The 21,999-nt window shown below is 31.8% G+C and overlaps 1 protein-coding gene across 1 annotated transcript; it reads left to right on the top strand.

Annotated features, from left to right (window-relative positions):
• Positions 1 to 2,080: 2,080 nt before the first annotated feature.
• On the top strand, positions 2,081 to 18,116 carry LOC134716107 (E3 ubiquitin-protein ligase RNF115-like). The gene is made up of 9 exons (XM_063578880.1): positions 2,081 to 2,192; positions 3,649 to 3,704; positions 4,599 to 4,659; positions 5,630 to 5,856; positions 8,018 to 8,068; positions 9,350 to 9,428; positions 10,433 to 10,526; positions 11,212 to 11,327; positions 13,509 to 18,116. Exons 1-9 carry the CDS (start codon positions 2,109 to 2,111, stop codon positions 13,650 to 13,652), a joined length of 912 nt encoding a protein of 303 aa, XP_063434950.1. The 5' UTR covers positions 2,081 to 2,108; the 3' UTR covers positions 13,653 to 18,116.
• The last annotated feature ends 3,883 nt before the right edge of the window (positions 18,117 to 21,999 follow it).

Genomic DNA, 21,999 nt, shown 5'->3' with positions numbered 1-21,999 from the left:
GTCTCTGGTTTTAGTGAAGAAGTGTGATCATTTTGTTTGATGCGATCCAACTGGAAGCACCAACACTGGTCTAATATGATTTTATATGAGTCTACAATATATAAATCTGCGAGGACACAAATTCAATGACCAGTTTCGAATGTAAAATGGAAAACAGAAGTATGAATCACACACACACACACACACACATACATACCAAAAAATATACCATTCAGTCGCAGGTAAAAAAAAACACCAAAAGAAATACTTGTACTTTAAAAGTATTTTATTGATTGCTTTACTTCACATACATGTATGCACATAAAATCTAGGCTTAGGGTTAGGGTTTATATCCTGGAATGGACTATGTGTGGCTTTTTTTGTTGCAGAAAAGACTTTAAAAAATTCGTAAGGATTCCGCTGAACCCACTGTCTCACCAACTGTTGCTGTTAGTTGCAGGCTTAAAAAAATGAAAGAAAAAATTAATAAACCATTCCTCTAGATTCTATCTTTTGATCGTAAGAAGCTTATGGCCAAGTTTGGTAAAAATCCACGATTAGTTTATAAATCTAATAAATGTCTTAAAACATTTCACTGCAGACTGTGTGTTATGTTAACTCGAAGAGAAACTACATAAGTCTATTTATAAGTAAAATATAGACAAACAGGACTGACGACATTTTAACAAACATGTCTTCTAAATACTAGCTTTTGATCATGAACAAACTTTGGCCAAGTTTGGTACAAATCCAGGATAGTTTAAGAAAGATATTAAATTTAAAAAAAACTTTAACCACAGAGTGAATGTATATTTTCTTGGAAGAAAAAAACCAATATAAAAAAGAAGATTTAGTGTTATTGTCAATGAGACAACTCTCCACAAGAGACCAATAAGACAAAGAAGATTAAAACAACTATATGTCACCGTACGGCCTTCAACAATGAACAAAGCCCATACCGCATAGTCAGCTATAAAAGGCCCAAAACCATAATGTAAAACAATTCAAACGAGAAAACATACGGCCTCATGTATGTACAAAAAGTGAACGTAGAACAAATCTGTTACACATAAACAAACGACAACCACTGAATTACGGCGGCTGCTTCTGCAGCTCATGTAGACAATAACTTTCAGTTGCTGTCTCAGTGCTGGACTCTTCTGGTTCTGTTTATTGTTTTTTGGTTTCTCTTGTTTTATTTACTTGCTCAGCTTTTGTCTTTGTGCTAGTTAAAGTAAAATGTGCGTTTCGTTTCTTTTCAGCTTGCTTGCTTTGATTTATGCATGTTTGCTTCTAAAGGTATTATACTTATGCATGTGTTTTATTTGTATGTGCAGTTTGTCAAATGTGCTTTTAATTTGTTATTTAAAAAAAAAAATATAATGTCCGTTAAGAGCTCTACAGAGCTCATGTTTACCTTGTTGAATTGTACATAGCATGCCCTACTCTAAATAAAATGTACTTACTCACCTACAAGATGCTAGTATTATATATCCAGCTATATGTGGACAAAGAGAGACAACTCTATCATTTTCATATTTCAGATGATCTCAGATGAGTCCCGATTTTCTGCAAGTTCAGATATCATAGTCAATATAAGTTTTAGAACATAACAATCTTTATAAGTCATTAACAGTAGGAATTTATTATTGGAAGGACCCTTGATGACAGTTTTGCATTGTAATCAGTAACTGTAAGAGTATGGTCAGATCATATGTTTCGTACGCCATATCCGCAGAGGCATATAATACGGAGAGATATATTAATATATTATATGTAACTGGTCATACGATTTTGTACCGTGACAATTGTGACGTCGGTTTAAATACTTTATATCACGGAAATCAATTAATGATATGCTGGACCTATACAAGAATCTATACAATATGTATAAATACATGTCAGACTTACCGAAGATACAGCCTAATTGGGAATAAAATTTCAATCATCAGATATTTAAATGGGACAGCGTTTTACAGTTACTGCATATCAACTAGAGAAATAAATTGTCCCAACAATTAACGTCCATTTGACTGTTTGCCTTTATGTTGTTAAAAGTTGGTTTTTAGATTTACTTTTCTTAAACATTTTATTGATCAAGACTACATGACGTCATACTGGGAAGAGAAATGGCTGAAGCTGCTGTAAACACTCTGCCAGTTTCCAAGTTTTATTGCCATTCGTGCTCTGAAGAAATAAACCCCAAGTTACCAGTTAGAAAATTTATAAATTATAAAGATTGTTATCATCTTGTTTCAGTTTAACATCAACCGAAAGTTCCAAATTCCATAAAAGAAACAGTCGGTGTTTACCCATGTTAATTTCGACAGTATAATTTGTAAACACAACGCCAGTTGCCAGATTTTTTTTTGCCATGCATGTTTTAAAGTAACAGACCCCCTTAATACCAATTTAGATATTTATTTATTATAGAAAAATGCATTTTATTTTGTTTTAGATTACACTGAACAGAGAAGTTAATCTTTGAAAAACAGTATCTTTCTCACCCTAGCCCTAGTCTAGTCCAAATAATTATGATGTCTGGCAAGGCTATTTAATAAAAATATAGCCTTGCAAGACGTCATAATTATTTGGACTAGCCCTAGTCCTAATCATAATGTCATCACTGTTTACATGTTGTCCTCATGCTTGTGAGTCATATGACTTGTCCAAATAATAACAACATTTCAAAATGACTATTGAAGTTTGCTGTGACCCCTTCTAGCTAGGCCAAGGTCATTGTTTTGGGCAGGGCTTTCACTTTGAGAGCCATTGGATTTTCTATGCTTTGAGACCAAACTTTGCCAAATGATCTTCTCTAACAACGGGAAATGTTTACATTCATCTAAGTTTTTCATTTTGTGGGCTTCTTGATCATGGTGCATAATATTTCCAGAAATATCCAAAACTAATATTGTAGATGATGAAATATGTAACAATTCCAACTGAGATGACCTACAAATGTACATGTTATATAACAACTGATGAAAGCTGAATTTCTAAGAATGTATGTTCACAAATTTCCCCTCATACATTTGGCAATATATATAATAATTAGACAATGTTGGTGGTTGTTATATGGGACCTTGACCGTTTTGAAATGCCTGTTTATGTGAGATAATAATTTATGGTGTATATCATTGTCCGTCTCAGCATCTGGCATCTGTCGCTCCTTCGTCAACATGTACATATAACTCAAAATTGCTTTAACCTATTTTCATGAAACTTTGGTGAAAAGTTTATCTTTTAAAATTCCCTTTGTTTCTGAGTTATGAGCTTTGACTGGCTTATATCTATTAAAATAAGCTCCCTTTAGTTCTTTATAAACTTCTGATACATGTTCATATATGACATTGAGGACTTAGGAGTAATGGAACTTTTTTGTATTAAAAAGCACTGGTGCATCATGCACTTTTGGTTCAGCTCTTTATTAATCAATTGAAGCATATTTCCATAACGACAGTCAAAGACTGTTCATGTTAATGATAGCTATTTAACTATTATTTTGTTATTTACTAGAATGGCGAGTCATAATGCTTAGTTGACCATTTACATGGCATAAAACAACAATATTGTCATTTTGATTTGATGCTCTTTTGTAGGAGTAATGAAGATTGTATTTGTTCAAAGTGTAGCATTTTTTTATTTTCATTTTTGTTTTTTTTGTAGGATTATACATGTCCTAAATGTGAGAATGGATTCATTGAAGAAATAACAGAATCAGAGTATGTAGTGTAATTTATAAAATTTGACCTTGAAGATTAGTTTCATATGTATATATGTTCTTAAGTCATATTGCCAAATGAGTATTTAAAAAGAAGAAAGGGTTACATACATGTATATATATATATATTGACCAGACAGCTAAAAAAAAACACAAATTAAAAGGTTTTGGCTCATACTTATACTTTGTATATTTATGTTATAATATATAAATTCTGGTAATGGTTTTAATGAAAATGAACAATAATCAAACAAAGGTAACCTGAGAGAACATGAACATTGATTATAAGTTATCAGAAAGTAATTACTTTAGAAATTCACTTCATAATAATTATCGGAATTAATAATGGGATAAGGTCATCTGTTTCTTAGATACATGTACTAAAAGCAGTAAGTCTACTATATTTTGTGTATGTGTACTACATGTCTGTCTGTCAGGGTTCAACTGACCATGACCTGTATTTCATGGTAGTAGACCAATGTTAAGTTTTCCTGGTTAAGTTTGTTTCTCCTTAACTACAAAATGTACATGTATCAGCAATATTGTTTGAAGAATGGATTTTTTTAGGTGAACACCAGAGTTCGCGAATTCTTTTTTTACCTGGTGGTCCTTCAAGAAAATCTACTGGTCCTCACTCTTAAATCTATTGATAAATAACTTAAATTGTCTCAGTCCTATGCAATATTTTGGTGGTAAAATCCTGAGGACCGCCACTTTTCACGAACTCTGGAACACGTCTGTCTTGCTTGGTTTACCTGTCAGACCAAGACCTCATTTTCATTGATCATTGATAATGTTAATTTTATGTGATACATGTACTTGTGAAGTTGAAGTTAGATTTTATCTCTATTTTCTTTGTGTTATTCATTAACAAAATAATTCATGTGTCTTTCAGAGAGTCACCAAATAGTAGTTCTCCACAAGAAATAATTGATCCAGCATCAAACTTTGCAGAGGCAAGTTTATAAAAGAAGGTTAAAAAAAAGTATGAAAAAGAAGACGTGATGTGATTGTCTATGAAACAATTATTCACAAGACACCAAATGATACAGAAATTAACATGTAGCATGTATTTAAAATTAACACTCTTTAATTTTTCATGACCTATACAGATTGCTTGATGTTGGATAAACTGTGAACCATATTCAGAATTAGTAGTACGGTGGATTCATTTATTTTTGTGGGTATAAATTTTCGGGATTGAGGAAATCTTGCATTTTCCTGGATATTTGATTTCTTGGTTTGCCAATCTCTGCATACAAAGCCTATTTTAAATTGTATTAAATGTGTTGAACATTTAAATTCGTGGCTCACCTGTTCCCACGAAAATTGTTATCCAACAAATAATAATGAATCCACAGTAAATACATACACATGTATATAACTATACATTCATGTTTTATAAAGAACTTCAAAAGTCTGACAACAATCATATCTGGTACATACTAAAATCTGATTAAATAATTAATAATTGATTGCACAAAACTTTATTGAAAAATTTATTTTGTAATTAAAAGGTAATCATATCATGCAAATCCCTGCTTTTCTGGTTTAATTATGAAACACTACAAAAATTGACTTCCACAAATCGTTTTCCTTCTTGAAACACATTATATTTGTCAACTTGGTCTTATTTTAATAGTAAAGAATTCAATGTGAACTACTTTGCCTCAATAGTGATTGTGTGGCTGTCTTTTTATTTTCACACTTGATGGAAAAACAGGAAATATCCGTGTTTAAGTCTTGTTTTGTGAGGACAAGTACAATGTATTTAAAAATACAGTTGCTATTTTGAACAAGTCTATATTTGAGCATCTGCATCATGAATATGTTATTTGGAAATAAACTAGCTGAGTTCACCCATAATAAATTGTTCTTTTTTAAATATTAACTTTATTAGTTTAAAATGATCAACTTTTTTTTAAGATATGGGGCAGAGCCTTCCTTGAAAACTTCCAACAACAAGTTTCAGGTGTAAGTCAAGATCGTCCACAGAGGTCTGAAGACAGGACAGAATCTGATTCTGAGGACGCAGACACGGATCATCCATTTGTAGTGAGACGGAATGGTCCTGTTCCTTTCACCAGAATACAACTTAGAACAAGAAATAATCAACAATCACAGAATCCTAGACAAGTTCCGTATCTTCAAGGGTAATTTTAAAAGAACGCTTGTTTGAGTTCAGTTAGATTTTGATAAGTCAGCAAATTCTTGTTCTACGGATTTTTGGACTCAAAAATATGGGGCAAGCGAGCGATTTGAAAATTTTAATAAAAAATATTTAATTTGCAAATTTTTGAGGCGAAGCTTGAAAAGTAAAGGCGAGCGATTATAATTTTTTTTTGTAAACATTAAAAAGTAGATTTTGACAATATTAAAACTTGACTTATCACTTGTACATTGACATTTCTTAAATTTCTGATGTATTTTTTCCCTGTTCACCAAGAAATAGTTACATCTGGTCTATGTGTGTGTGACTGACAATGAGACAATTCTCCATTCAAGTCATAATCAGTTTGGGGGCAACCCCTTAATGTTATAAATATCCCTTTTACATGTTTTATGAGGGATCAATATAAGTTATAATATATTTGTTTGTATAAAAGAGCTCATATTTTCTCAAAGAACTATATATCTATCTGGTATTAAATGGTCAAAACATGTCCAAGAATTGTAATATTCCTGGACTTTAACCATGTTAACACATTTACTTTAACAGTTTATTATCGGACCATAGATGAATTATCACGTTGTGATTGGTTAAACGCCGTCACATGGTGACCCCCTATGAGACCGTATGGGGTTAGTAAGTTTCATATGGGGTTCATGACGCGTTAATGGCGACGTCATCTATTAATGTTGTTGTGTTTCATTGTTTATTTTTCAACAGAACGCCGCAAAAAAACTCCAGCGTCCGATAAATTCGTTATACGGTTAACTTCTGACCCCCTACGGATCCATAGAGGGTAAATAAAATGCATAGGGGACTCAGCCTCCGGCCTCACCCCCTATGGATGGATTTTACTAACCCTCTATGGATCCATATGGGGTCAGTAGCGAACCATATAACTTATAATATTATTCAAAATAAGTGGACCCCTCTTTTAGAAAAAGTTGTTTAAAAAATGATGCAACTCTCCTCTTTTTGAGTACAAAATTCTAAGTCTTCAAAGGTTTTGTATAGAAGAACTATACAAGTCCTTGGTATTTCTGTTTTCTTTTCTACATCAATAAAATGACCCCTTATCTGAGGGTTGTTCTCAACCTGATAATAACAAACACAGGTCGAAGTACGGCCTTTTACACATGGCTTTGATACAGACCAAACAGCAAGCTATAAAGGACCCCAAAATTATTAGCGTACACAATTCGAACAGGAGAACCAACAGTCTAATTTATATATATATCCAAACAGGAAAATACCAAATTATGAACAACATCAACAAACGATAACTGCTGAACGACAGGCCCCTGAATCAATCAGGACAGGTGCATAAACATGCAGTGGCTATAGATAGTTTTGTTTCGCCAGCATACAATATAATTGCAGTTGAAGGCAAATCCTTCAGAAGTTCTTCGTACTTTATTCTATAAACAGCGGACATGTTTTGATAGGGAATATAAGTAAGGGGGAAAGAAACCAATTGTTTGTTATTTACAGGTATTTCTGCGCTGTTATAAATTTATATCAGAGCACTCCCTCTTTGGATAAAGAGGTTTCATGCTGAAGCAAATATTCTCACAGATATTTACACCTTGTGGTGGGGTGATTTTATGTTTAAAGTCGTTATATACAGGTTAGACTGTGATTTAAAAAAAATGTTGATATCTTTTTATAAATTTACAAAAACAACGGTGCTGGAAATGGACATGATTACATTTCCGGATGAGGGAAGCGGGAATATAAAATTTAAAAAAAAAAATCTGTTTTGAAAAAAATAGGTGCGGGCGGGTCCGTCGAACAAGGAATCAAATTGGTGTGGCCTTATCTATAGTTGATGTACGGAATAATTGCAAGGTTTAAATTTCCGTCTGGCAGATTTCATGAGATTTTAACCTCATTTACATGGATAATATTATTATGAATAAGTTTGTTTATTCTCTACGACATAATTTACACAATAGTTATATCGTTATTAGAAAAGGAGGTGAGACAATTCAGTATTTTTGGGGCAGTCAATATTACACTCTTACACTAAGGTAGCAGCTGCAGGTATGACTCTGTTCATGTTGAACCCTTTACAAATGTTTTAACTACTATATGTATTATGCTTTAAATATTCTGAATAAAAAAGTTCCCTTATTATATTGCAGGTTGTTACAAATGTTTATAGACAGATTATCAGATGCCCATGGTCCAGCATTGTAAGTTTTGTTTTTTAAAATGTTTAAATAGTGAATACCATAAAATTAGTCTCTATTTACCAACATTATATTGAAGCCTATTACTGGTCAAGTATGGCATTGATAATCATTTTAGAAAACAATATTTAAGATGAAAACAATGATTATTAAAATAAATTGAAAGCTAAGATTTTTTTGTTACACAAATCATGAAAATTCAATTTAACAATTAAATTGGATATCAAAGAATATTTACAATTTTGAAGAACTTCTATTAGAATATACGAGGACAATTGGGACAACATCCCTAATGCACCTTGAAATGAGGAACTCAAAAGTCATGAGTAAAGAAAAAATCTCTGTGTAGTGATATTGGACATGTTTCTATTTTTAACAAATGACTGAACTTAATTATTTGTGGTGATTAGGAAAGTAGAGGAACATAGAATAAATGTTTAAAAACTATGGAGCTATTGAATGTTTTTAAAGTATTAAATTTTCAAAGAACTTATTGTGTTAAAAAGGGGATATTTTACCACAAGGAGCCGCATCACAAAAGGATGTTCGGGGTTTGCTAATTTACGTAAAAAGTAATCTCACTTCGTACCCCGAAAATTTAACCACATATGTGAAAATGTCACAGCTTCGAAACGAGCTATCATACTTATCCAAGTTTACGATATGGACTGAGCTACAGGAAAAAACGTTACCATTATCGCCTATGGAAAAACAATTAAAGATATTGAGCCAACTGGAAACTAATATTCTAATCTTACAATCAAGACCCATACATTTAAAACAAGAAACCTGAGTATTTACAATATGAAAAGACATTTGAACCATTGTCCAATGGTTCATATTTAAGTGCCTTATATCCTCTAACAGCTTTTTCTGAAAAATCTGTTGGAAATACTTGGAACATTCTAACAGATCCTAAGTAACTTATGAACAGTTAGCCCTTGTAATTTCAATGTGTAACTGTAAAGCTGGTGTGCTGGCTTCTAACCTGTAAAAGTCTGTTTTTACCAAGAATTATATTTAAAGTCCTAAAAAATCGTACACTGGGGAAAGTTTTGTTTACCTATGTTAATAACCAATGGAAAATTATGTAAATATATTCCATTATTTAAATATGTGTAGCCACTATCTATTATAATGTCCATGGATTGATACAAAATGTACATATTTAATGCAAAACTGTCTATTGCCACCATAATTCAGACTAGTAAACTTTGGATTTGGACCTTTGAAAACAAACTAACTTGTAATTTTAAAATGACAGATATCTCTTTTATTCTTCAGAAATTTTATACCCATGATGCATGGTAATCCAGGAGATTATGCCTGGGGTGTCCATGGACTAGACAATATTGTTACACAGGTAAACTAATTCTAATGTTTAAAAAAAATGTATATACCTTATTTATTTATGTAAAGAACAAAAGACCATGTATTAATAGGATTAAACATCTTTGAAGAAAGCAAAAACAAATCTCAAGGAGAAGTCTGTTACTGTTTGAAAGATGATTTGTAATAAGAACTCTACAAAACAGACCAACAGTCATCTTTTGATTTTGTAATTTGACTACTTAAAATCGTTCAAAGTCTTATAGATCTACATCGAAAAATACACTTTCTATCAGACGCAGGTCATTTGTCCTTTAATTTGTGAATTATCCTCCATCATAAGTTTATAAAAAAACTAGTTCAAATAGTTTATCCTTTGTAGCAAGAATATTTTTAAAAATTTTAATCAAATTTCAAATAACTATTTACAATTCTCATAAAAAATTATAGTAACTCATTGAAGGAATGATAAGTACAGATCTGAGAGTACTTGCAGTTGATGACAACAAGTTCAGAGCCAATACACATAATGAAAAAAAAATCATGTTTTTAAGACTAAAATATCAATCGGTACACATCCAACATCCAATGGATTTAGTGTCAAAAAAACGTTAACTGTCAGAGAAAACCTTGACCTTGTGCAATGCCAAACTATAAGTATTGACAGATTGTAGTACTGTGAAAGTACATATTTCTAATATTTTGTATTATTTTAATTTACTGATAACAAAACCGGTGTTTACACAGTGTATAACAAAATGTCAGACAGAAATTGTTTGCTATTTTAGTTGAAATTATAGTAGAAAAGGTCAAATCTATTTTTCGTCTAAAAAAAGTTTGATCCAGACTGTATTCAAATATTTAACTACTGTGTTTAAAAGGTAACCTTTAAGAATAAGTTTATTCAAACAATTGGTAAGATTACCCAGATACATTAAAATACAAATCAATGAAACTGATTTATATAGTTGATTTTACAGTGTCTTTCCTTAAAGCCTATGTGTTTCAATACTTAATCTACATTTGTTATCTTTTCAGTTATTGAATCAATTAGAAGGTTCTGGTCCAGCTCCCGCTGAGAAAAGTAAAATAGATTCATTACCTTCAATTAAAATAACACCAAAGTTAGTAGGTAAGTAATTGTATCCTAAAGAATAGAACATATTTACATAAATACATCATGTCCCCTCTTTTTGTGTTTCTGAGATTTAAGGCACATCTCAGCTGAACATGTATGCTGAATGCACCTTGAGGGTTCATATGTGACATATTGTAAGACTAATATTCTGTCCCTACCTAATGTGACCTTACCTTTATGCAGAAGTCAAAGTTTACTCTCTTTCTCATACACCAACATTTTAGATCCTACACATTAAAGAAGTGAATTTGTTTTGTATCCAAGGTGACTTAACCTTTATGCAGAAGTCAAAGTATGTTTTCTTTCTCATCCACCGACATTTATGATCCTGTGTATTGATGGACTGAATTTGTTTTGTAATTTGTTCCATAATATGCATGAGAATGTGTAACTAAGCAAAATACAGTCAATCAGCATTATTTTAGCTTGAAAATTGTAAGCTGTAGACTATAATGTGTTCACACTCTAAACAAATATTGATATAAATAGATATAAGCCGATGTCATAAGCATAAAAAGAAAAATTCACTTGCCTCTTTGACATAAAGTTGTGTTTCCAATTTCAATATTGTTGAAAGTATTCCCTGGCTGACCCTGATACAGAAAATTTCATAAAATTTTGATGTATTGTAGCTCTTCCTTACAGATGAATAATTGATATGAATTCCCTTTCATTTCAGATAAAGGTGCACATTGTGCTATATGTTTTGAAGATTTTAGTTTAGATGAAGAAGTAAAACGGTTACCCTGTGATCACTATTATCATAATGACTGTATAGTAAAATGGTTAGAAATGGTAAGTTTTATCAAGATACCAGATTAACTATAAAATATTTAATGTAAATATTGAATTGTATTTTTGAGGCATTTTACCCAAACCTGGGGTTCCATAAAAAAAAATGAGCAAGCCATACACATTTTTCCAATTTTAATAAAGACATTTGTGTCAAAGAAGGATATTCATAAAAGGGGTTTAAGTTTAAGGAATAAGGTCACAACATTAGAAGGTACTTACTATATATTTTGATTGTCATTCTGTTTACTGACTGTTAACTAATAACCTATTAGATTGGATATTAATTTTCTGCTAATCTCAACAGAAGGCACTTTTTTTTTTTACCCCAACCACCTATTACAGAAAAATTTCATTCTACTTATAATTCTTACAAGATTCTAAATAAAAATATGCAACCACAAACAATTTATCAAAAGTGTGTCTCCTTTTAGTAAAATTATCATTTTGAATTTAACCAATTTGATATTATTATTTCTAATTTATGATTTTCTCCCCAGCCAAAATTGTATGACAACTTGAAATGGAATGATCAATGTCAGGTACTTGTTTGCCTGTCTAGTTAACATGCTAGTTCATTTTATATACAGAAATTTATTAGAAAACAAAAATTATCCAGCAAATATAACAGTTTTGGAAGTCCTTACCAAACAAAAAATGTTAAACTTTTTTCAGATAAGAACAATCATGTCAGCTTGGTTGTTGCATATACAATTATTAAAGTAGAGCCAATTTCATATTAGATGGTAAATTACTTATAAAATATTCCTTTGAAGAAATGTCCCAGAAATACTAAAGATGTGGTAACTCATACCAATAGCCAGGGGGGGGGGGGGAGGGTGTTGAACCCCCCCCCCCCCCTTAAAACCAAATAACCACTGTTAAAGTCAAAGTTCTGTTCATATTGTGACTTTTAAAGTCGAGTTCATAAGTCCAAATACCCCACTTCACTTGGAAATTCCTGGCTATGGGCCTGTAACTAATTTCTTTATTTGAATCTTTCTAACAGCTTTTTCTTCAAAGGGCTGCTTTTCAGTCTGTGCATCAATTATCTGTCCATTCATCTGCTTCAGGTTAAAGTTTTTGATCAGCGTAGTTTTTAATGAAGTTAAAAGTCCAATCAACTGGATACTTAGTACACATGTTCCCTATGATACATTCTTTCTAATTTTAATGTCAATTAAAATTTGACCCAAAATTTCACTGTCCTGATCATAGAAAATGAAAGTGTTAGTGGGACATCTGTTCGCTATGGACACATTCTTGTTCATAGTAAGTCCAATGAATTATGTAGAGCCAATACAATTCATTGTCGGATTTCTATAAGTAAAATATTGTCATTAAAAGCTCATTGGCAAAGGCCATTATTATAGAAAAGAAGATGTGGTATGATTGCCAATGAGACAACTCTTCACCAGAGACCAAAAGGACACATAAATTAACAAGTATAGGTCACTGTACATCCTTCAAAAAATGATCAAAGCCCATAACGCATAGTCATCTTTAAAAGACCCTGAAATGACATTGTAAAACAATTTAAACAGGTAACAATAACAACCTTATTAATGTACAAAAAAATGAACAGAAACAAATATGAAACACATAAACAAAAGGCAACCACAGAATTACACACTCCTGACTAGGGACAGGTACATACATAGAGAATGGGGCAGGGTTAAACATGTAAGCAGGATCCCAACCCTCCATTAACCTGAGACAGTGATGTAACAGTACAAAATAAGAATGAAACCTTCAGTTGATTACATGCTCATCATACGGTTTCTAGTTGAAAGTATACTGAGCTGTCATACCGCATCTCCTTATTATGCCCCACCTACAAAATTATAGTAGAGGGGCATTATGTTTTCTGGTCTGTGCCTCCGTTCGCTTGTCCGTTCGTCCATCCGTCTGTGCGTCTGTTCGCTTCAGGTTAAAGTTTTTGGTCAAGGTAGATTTGAAGAAGTTGAAGTCTAATCAACTTGAAACTTAGTACACATGTTCCCTATGATATGATCTTTCTTATTTTAATTCCAAATCAAAGTTTTGACCCTAATTTCACGGTCCACTGAACATAGAAAATGATAGTGCAAGTGGGGCATCCGTGTACTTTGGACACATTCTTGTTTTTATATTGCATTAGTCTTATTTTTTTATATGTACTGTATGGTTAAATTTCTTTTACAGCATGGAACTTGTCCAGTGTGTAGAAAAGATTTAAATGGGGTAGATTCTTCATTACAGGACAATTATCCAAATCCAGTAGATATTTTTGACAGTAATTTAGCAACATCACAAAATAATAACACAGAAGAAGACGATGATTCGTGAATTGTGTGATTTTATATGCAAAGAGTTCTATTTTATATGAAAACAAGTTCTTGTAATGAATTTATACAGAGTATATGTGATATCATTTTTAGCCGTTGCATATCGAGCCAACAAAAGTCATTTCTTAAACATGCATTGCAGTTTATAGTGTATGGTGATATTGAGTTGTTAATCAGTGTTTTATGTAAGAATCTGTCATCTGATGCATATTTGAAGAGGGTAAGGAAAATAAGTGCTGTGAGCAGCATAATATCAGTTTGATTTTTTACCAAATTTTAAATACTTATGTTTTGAAAAAAATAGCACATTAATGTCAACCTATTTCTGAAATGAAACAATGAACAGAACTTCATGTTAAAGTTTTCTGCTACATAGACAGATAGAGTATCATAATAAGAAATGATATTTTGTAAATTACAAGTTCAAACTTGCCAGGGACTCAAATCACTCTGATTTTTTTATACGACCGCAAATTTTGAAAAAAATTTCGTCGTATATTGCTATCACGTTGGCGTCGTCGTCGTCGTCGTCGTCCGAATACTTTTAGTTTTCGCACTCTAACTTTAGTAAAAGTGAATAGAAATCTATGAAATTTAAACACAAGGTTTATGACCACAAAAGGAAGGTTGGTATTGATTTTGGGAGTTTTGGTCCCAACATTTTAGGAATTATGGGCCAAAAAGGGCCCAAATAAGCATTTTCTTGGTTTTCACGCTATAACTTTAGTTTAAGTGTATAGAAATCTATGAAATTTTAACAAAAGGTTTATGACCACAAAAGAAAGGTTGGGATTGATTTTGGGAGTTTTGGTTTCAACAGTTTAGGAATTAGGGGCCAAAAAAGGGCCCAAATAAGCATTATTCTTGGTTTTCGCACAATAACTTTAGTTTAAGTTTATAGAAATCAATGAAATTTATACACAATGTTTATGACCACAAAAGGAAGGTTGATATTGATTTTGGGAGTTTAGGTCCCAACAGTTTAGGAATTAGGGGCCAAAAAGGGACCCAAATAAGCATTTTTCTTGGTTTTCGCACCATAACTTTAGTACAAGTAAATAGAAATCTATGAAATTTAAACACAAGTTTTATGACCATAAAAGGAAGGTTGGTAATGATTTTTGGAGTTTTGGTCCTAACAGTTTAGGAAAAAGGGGCCCAAAGGGTCCAAAATTAAACTTTGTTTGATTTCATCAAGAATTGAATAATTGGGGTTCTTTGATATGTGGAATCTAACTGTGTATGTAAATTCTTAATTTTTGGTCCATTTTCAAATTGGTCTACATTAAGGTCCAAAGGGTCCAAAATTAAACTTAGTTTGATTTTGACAAAAAATGAATCGGTTGGGTTCTTTGATATGCTGAATCTAAAAATGTATTTAGATTCTTGATTATTGTCCCAGTTTTCAAGTTGGTCCAAATCGGGGTCCAAAATTAAACTTTGTTTGATTTCATTAAAAATTGAATAAATGGGGTTCTTTGATATGCCAAATCTAACTGTGTATGTAGATTCTTCATTTTTGGTCCATTTTCAAATTGGTCTACATTAAGGTCCAAAGGGTCCAAAATTAAACTTAGTTTGATTTTGACAAAAAATTAGTCGGTTGGGTTCTTTGATATGCTGAATCTAAAAATGTATTTAGATTCTTGATTATTGGCCCAGTTTTCAAGTTGGTCCAAATCGGGGTCCAAAATTAAACTTTGTTTGATTTCATTAAAAATTGAATAAATGGGGTTCTTTGATATGCCAAATCTAACTGTGTATGTAGATTCTTCATTTTTGGTCCTGTTTTCAAATTGGTCTACATTAAAGTCCAAAGGGTCCAAAATTAAACTTAGTTTGATTTTAACAAAAATTGAAATCTTGGGGTTCTTTGATATGCTGAATCCAAACATGTACTTAGATTTTTGATTATGGGCCCAGTTTTCAAGTTGGTCCAAATCAGGATCTAAAATATTATATTAAGTATTGTGCAATAGCAAGTCTTTTCAATTGCACAGTATTGCACAATGGCAAGACATATCTAATTGCACAATATTGTGAAATAGCAATATTTTTTTTTAATAAGAGTTATCTTTCTTTGTCCAGAATAGTAAGCAAGAAATATCTAATTGCACAATATTGTGAAATAGCAATATATTTTTTTAATTGGAGTTATCTTTCTTTGTCCAGAATCAACTCAAATCTTTGTTATATACAATGTATATTCACTTTTTACTACCAACTGATAAATTAAAATAATCTTTACCATTCAGTGATAACAAGCAGTTTTTTTTCATCTTAATATTTTATGATGTATTTAAATGAGTAGTTATTGTTGCAAACTCCATTAGAAATTTAATTGAGATTAATTTGGAATAAGGGAAAGGGGGATGTAATAAAAAAAAATGGGTTCAATTTTCTCATTTGAAATGAAATTTCATAAATAAAATGAAAATTTCTTCAAACATTTTTTTGAGAGGATTAAAGTCATAAGAAACCTCAAATCAAAAAAAAATAATGTATATGTTTTTTATAACTCAATCGATAGTTTTCATTGTAAAACTTATGTACATATACTTTTTTCTGAAGAAAATTCTTTAATTTATTCATATTTAGAAGAAGTTTACTTTATTTGAATTGCTTCCTTCCAGCAAGCAATTCCCCCGATATATTTTCCGTATGCAAGGTGACCTCAGTGTGACCCATCTCGTAAAAATCCGATTACCACAATACGCATGGATGTCCTTAAAATAAACTATTATCTGAATTTACATGTTAAACACGTGCTCAATTTCCATGCTTTTTTGTTTATTTTTCGTCAATTGTTGACAAACAGGTGACAATCGTTAAACTTCGGCTTCAAAACACGAACTTTAATTACCTGCCATATTTTCACAACAACACTGACAGATTGAAAAAAAATTGACGATTATACGAAGTTTACACGAAAAAAATGATAAATTCGAGCACAGAAGACTAAGTTTATGATGTTTGTATGCATTGGTTTAAGAATTGGAAGAACATTATTTTTTACCGGTCACTCGTTTCTTATGACTTTAATATTCAACAGCATAGTGAATTGCTCTAAGAGAAAACAAAAATTTTAAGTTCATTAGAACACATTCATTCTGTGTCAGAAACCTATGCTGTGTCAACTATTTAATCACAATCCAAATTTAGAGCTGAATCCAGCTTGAATGTTGTGTCCATACTTGCCCCAACCGTTCAGGGTTCAACCTCTGCGGTCGTATAAAGCTACGCCCTGCGGAGCATCTGGTTATGGTTGTGTTATGGTATGCATGTGTATGACTGTTACTCCTTGTTGACATCTAGATTTTTTGCGAGTTTTTCTTTACAACTTTTGTCAAAGTTCAATCTTTTTATAAGTTTTATTGATTTTCTTTTGCATGGTATAAAAACTCAAATCTGATTCAGCTACTGTACAGAGTTTTGTTAGCACTATTCTATGACATATAGAACTTGATGTTTCATCCAAAAAGGAGTTAAAGTATTTCATTGGCTCCTTTATGTATTTACTGTGAAACTAAGAAAATAGATTTTTTTGTAACCTTTAGGAAAGCAGACTTATGCTTAGGGTCATAATTCTTAATATTCACTGGTACCTTTGTCTCAATCATTTTCATAAATATATTCTAAGCTTCAAAGAAAGGCAATTTATTTTAAAATTTTCGCATAAATGCTTAAAAAGGCATTTATGGGTTACAAACACATGACTGATTAAAGATTTATCTTCAATGTTTCAAGTGTTTCCCTTTAAAAAGAATTCTATCAAGAAGCTCTTATTTTTTTACAGGGTGACATTATGCTGTGCAGTGAATAGCCCTTTATTCTAGAATCACACAGGTTTTTTAATGAAATCACTTTCTTTGAAAATGTTTTTTAATTATTTTTTATAGAGTTTGATATTCTGTTTGGATTGATATACATATGGACTTGATAATATCTGACCAAAAGAGGTACAGATGGATGAAGGTTTTAAAGATAAGAATAACATGTCTTAGTAAATGAATTCAAGTATTTTATCTTGCCTTGGATTACATGTTAAATTATTGCTATTTTAACATGTTTAATTTCAACATTTGCATTAACAAAATTACAAAAAGGCCAGACATATCTCTGTGATAACAGATATGTAGAATTTTAGATATAATAATATATTAATAAAATTGGAATTAGTCTTTCAAAGCTATGAATATATTTGACTCTGAACAGTGTATTGTAAGCTTAAAATGACTGTTTAGGAATGTTTATTACATTACTTTTGTCTAATATTGTAAAAACAATAGCTTATTGAGAAAAACCACTGTGTCAAATGCAGCTTATGACAGCAATGTGATTTAAAAGCCCTCATAAAAAGACAATAGTATTTAGTTTCAAATAGATTTATATTAGCCATGCTGATGGTTTCTGATTGGCTGAACCTTCGTTGCTGACTGACTTATTTAAATGGTGTAATTGTTTTTGAAGTATATGTATTAAAAGTATAATGGCCCTTCCTAAAATTTATAGCGTTGATGTCGATTTGAAATCCAAGTTAGCGGCCACTTCTGATATATTAAGGTTTATGTACCCTTCTGTAGCCATTTTTGTTCGAATTTTTCAAACCTCAATTGTATCAAAACTACAGATATAATGAATAATAGAGATAGGCCATTTAGTACATATTCCAAGGGGAAACTTTATGCAAAGCATTTTTTTTTACTGTTGCATTGCATTTGATAAAAAAAGAGGATTTTGTGGCAAATAAATCAAGATTTTTACAGCCTTTAATACAGAGATTTTTGTTATAAAATTTGAAACATAAATTACTCACTTGATTTTTGTCGAGCCTGCAACTTTTGTTGCAGAAAGCTCGACATAGGGATAGTGATCCGGCGGCGGCTACGGCAGCGGTGTTAGCTCACTTCTTAAAAGGTTTATATTTTAAAAGGTTAAAGACCTGGATGCTTCATACTTTGTATATAGATGCCTCATGATACGAGGTTTCCGTCAGTCACATGTCCAATGTCTTTGACCTCATTTTCATGGTTCAGTGACCACTTGAAAAAAAAGTTCAGAATTTTTGTAATCTTGAATTCTCTCTTATTATAAGTAATAGGATAACTATATTTGGTATGTGCGTACCTTGCAAGGTCCTCATGCCCTTCAGACAGTTTTCACTTGACCTCGACCTCATTTCATGGATCAGTGAACAAGGTTAAGTTTTGGTGGTCAAGTCCATATCTCAGATACTATAAGCAATAGGGCTAGTATATTTGGTGTATGGAAGGACTGTAAGGTGTACATGTCCAACTGGCAGGTGTCCCCTGACCTTGACCTCATTTTCATGGTTCAGTGGTTATACATGTAGTTAAGTTTTTGTGTTTTGGTCTGTTTTTCTCATACTTTATGCAATAGGTCTACTATATTTGTTGTATGGAATGATTGTAAGGTGTACATGTCTAGCGGGCAGATGTCATCTGACCTTGACCTCATTTTCATGGTTCAGTGGTTATAGTTAAGTTTTTGTGTTTTGGTCTGTTTTTCTCATACTTTATGCAATAGATCTACTATATTTGTTGTATGGAATGATTGTAAGGTGTACATGTCTAGCGGGCAGATGTCATCTGACCTTGACCTCATTTTCATGGTTTAGTGGTCAAAGTTAATTTTTGAAGTTTTGGTCTTTTTATCTAATATTATATGCCAAAGGTCAACTATATTTGGTGTACTGAAATATATTATGATCTAAATGTCAGTCCGGCAGGTTTTATTTGACCATGACCTCAATTTCACGGTTCATAGCACAGTGTTAAGTTTTTGTGTTTTGGTCTATTTTTCTAAGTAATAGGTCAACTATATTTGTTGTATGGAAGCATTGTTAGCTGTACATGTCTGCCTGGCATGATTCATCTAACCTTGACCTCATTTTCATGGTGCATTGGTCTTTGTTTAGCTATCTTGGTTAATGTTAAGTTTATGTGACAGTTGTAATAAAGCTTTATACTTAGGACTATCAACATAATATCAATGATTAGTAAAGAAGGCGAGACATTTCAGTGTGTGCACTCTTGTCTATGATGTGCTAGTGTTTATTTTTTACAAAAAGTTCTTAGCAACCTGTAAATTCCAAAACACCACGTGCTGAGTCACTAAAGTCGAGCGCACCCTAAAAGGTGTACTTGATTTTGGCCATATATATATTTGTTTTAACCAATAACTACATTTATAAACTTGTATTAAGGAAATCACTGCTAGCACTGCATGCAATAATCCTATATCTATCAGTCATCAAATTGCCAAATATGAGAGTACAAGGATAAAGGCTGTGGATTTTCTATAAAAATCTTGATTTATTTGCCACAAAATCCTCTTTTTCTATTAAATGCAATGGAACAGTAAAAAATAATGCTTTGCATCAAGTTTCCCCTTGGAATATGTACACAATGGCCTATCTCTATTCATTATATCTGTAGTTTTGATACAATTGAAGTTTTAAAAGTTTGTACAAAAATGGCTACAGAAGGGTACATAAACCTTAATAGGTTTTTCTTTGATTAGTGATGACATAATGGTTCATGGAAAATTGTAGAAATTTTTTCAAACTGTCTTGAAAGAAAATATGATTCATAATTCAAAAAATTTCAATTTGTAAATTGAAAATTTTTGAAACAAAAGTTACTTGTATAGACAACTTAAAAAGTTATTGTTCATTGTGGTTTTTTTTTTACCTTTTTGTGATTTTGATTTTATGTTCACCATCTTTGTCCTTGTCCATTCATTTATTGTTCATTACTAATTAGGAAAAGAGAGATCTTAGACATGGTGTGGATGAAAAGTATATTACAATGTCCAGAATTCAATCTTTTTTGTATCATTTATTGAAACAAAGTTATCTCCATTATTTATCCAACTTTCTCCTTTTCCGATGTCCACAATGCTTTCATTGTCTAGTTAGTTATCTTTCAGTCCAATAACATGATGAAACTCAATGTTCAGTGCCAGTGATTGATGCATTTTAACAATACTAAAAATGGTATCAGGAATAGGAATCCTTCAAATATTGGACACAGCCAAACACACCTCACCAACCATCATTAGCCAACTCCTACTGAAACAAAAAGTTAAATAAACTGAAGCAAACATAAAAAACAACACATGGTTCATATAGCCTGACTTGCACAAAATGTTAAGTTGTCAAATCAGTTTTAAATTGACAAAATCATCCCTCTCCCCTTTTCTCTATCTTAACTTTCTCTTTCCAAACAAAACCAAAAAATAGATGTTGTGCCAGATCTTACCTCATATACTAGATCAAACTTTGGCTATTTATTTGATGAAGCTCCATTTCATACCTGATATTTAATATTGTTGGCATTGCAAACCATGCAAGTTGTAACTTCAAGGTTTATTTTTATCAATTTTGTGAATATTATTGAATTTAGATCTCTAATTTCTAATTTTCTATACATATATATTGTATACAGCCCTGGAGGATTGGACTGCGGGTCTTTCACACAATCCAGGAAACTGGTATAGTATTACTGTGAATAATAAAGCACTGTTTGGCATAATATGTTAGTGCTTTTACTTTTAGGATGATGTTGATGTAAGAAAATTCTTGTGAGTTTTCCTGCGTGAAGTTTCCCTGAATAATTCTAACACCATACAAATCTTGTTTGGTTATAATATTATATTTTAAATTAACAAACCATTTTTGAAAGTTGCATCTAATAATCTGGCTGCAACAAGATTATATGTATGGATGCTGTAGCCAAATTTTACGAGTATTGAAAATAAAAAAAAAATACAATGACTAGAAAGCTTTGTTTATGCCATGCTAAAAATTACCATCCAGATATGTGTGCTACCAAAAAACCCACTTTATTATATATATTTTTGGGCAGACATATAAATTGGGAGCATTAATTAAAAACAGCATATATGAAAAGGGAGAGGTAAGCTTGCACAATACTAGGACATTCTAAAGGAGTTATTTTGGGATAAAAATAAAGGTCATGGTCACCAAGGACAGAGGGGTTGTAATAGAAAAATATGCTAATGAAAATTGATAACTTGTATGTTCTTAAATTGGCAACATAAGCAATACAAAAGACATCAGTCTTACAATTTATCCTTTTTCTGTCAGTCTGCAAAAGACTCATCAGTGATGCTTGAAAAAAAAGTCGAAAAGGCCAAATAAAGTCTGAAGTTGAAGATGAAATTGAGAATGGAAAATGGGGAAAGTGTCAAAGAGACAACAACCTGACCATAGAACAGACAACAGCAGAAGGTCACCAACAGGTCTTCAATGCAGCGAGAAATCCTGTACCCGGAGGCGTCCTTCAACTAGACCCATAACAAAT

The sequence above is a fragment of the Mytilus trossulus genome, chromosome 4 (genome assembly GCF_036588685.1).
Source record: "Mytilus trossulus isolate FHL-02 chromosome 4, PNRI_Mtr1.1.1.hap1, whole genome shotgun sequence".
In the NCBI taxonomy this organism is placed as follows: domain Eukaryota; kingdom Metazoa; phylum Mollusca; class Bivalvia; order Mytilida; family Mytilidae; genus Mytilus; species Mytilus trossulus.
This window is presented reverse-complemented; position numbering and strand designations above follow the sequence as displayed.

Bases quoted from the DNA above. Each gene is read 5' to 3' on its own strand.
- LOC134716107 (XM_063578880.1), top strand. From the start codon at position 2,109: ATGGCTGAAGCTGCTGTAAACACTCTGCCAGTTTCCAAGTTTTATTGC. The intron at 8,069-9,349 runs GTAAGTTTTGTT...TTTATTCTTCAG, and splicing joins GATGCCCATGGTCCAGCATT to AAATTTTATACCCATGATGC. The intron at 10,527-11,211 runs GTAAGTAATTGT...CTTTCATTTCAG, and splicing joins AATAACACCAAAGTTAGTAG to ATAAAGGTGCACATTGTGCT.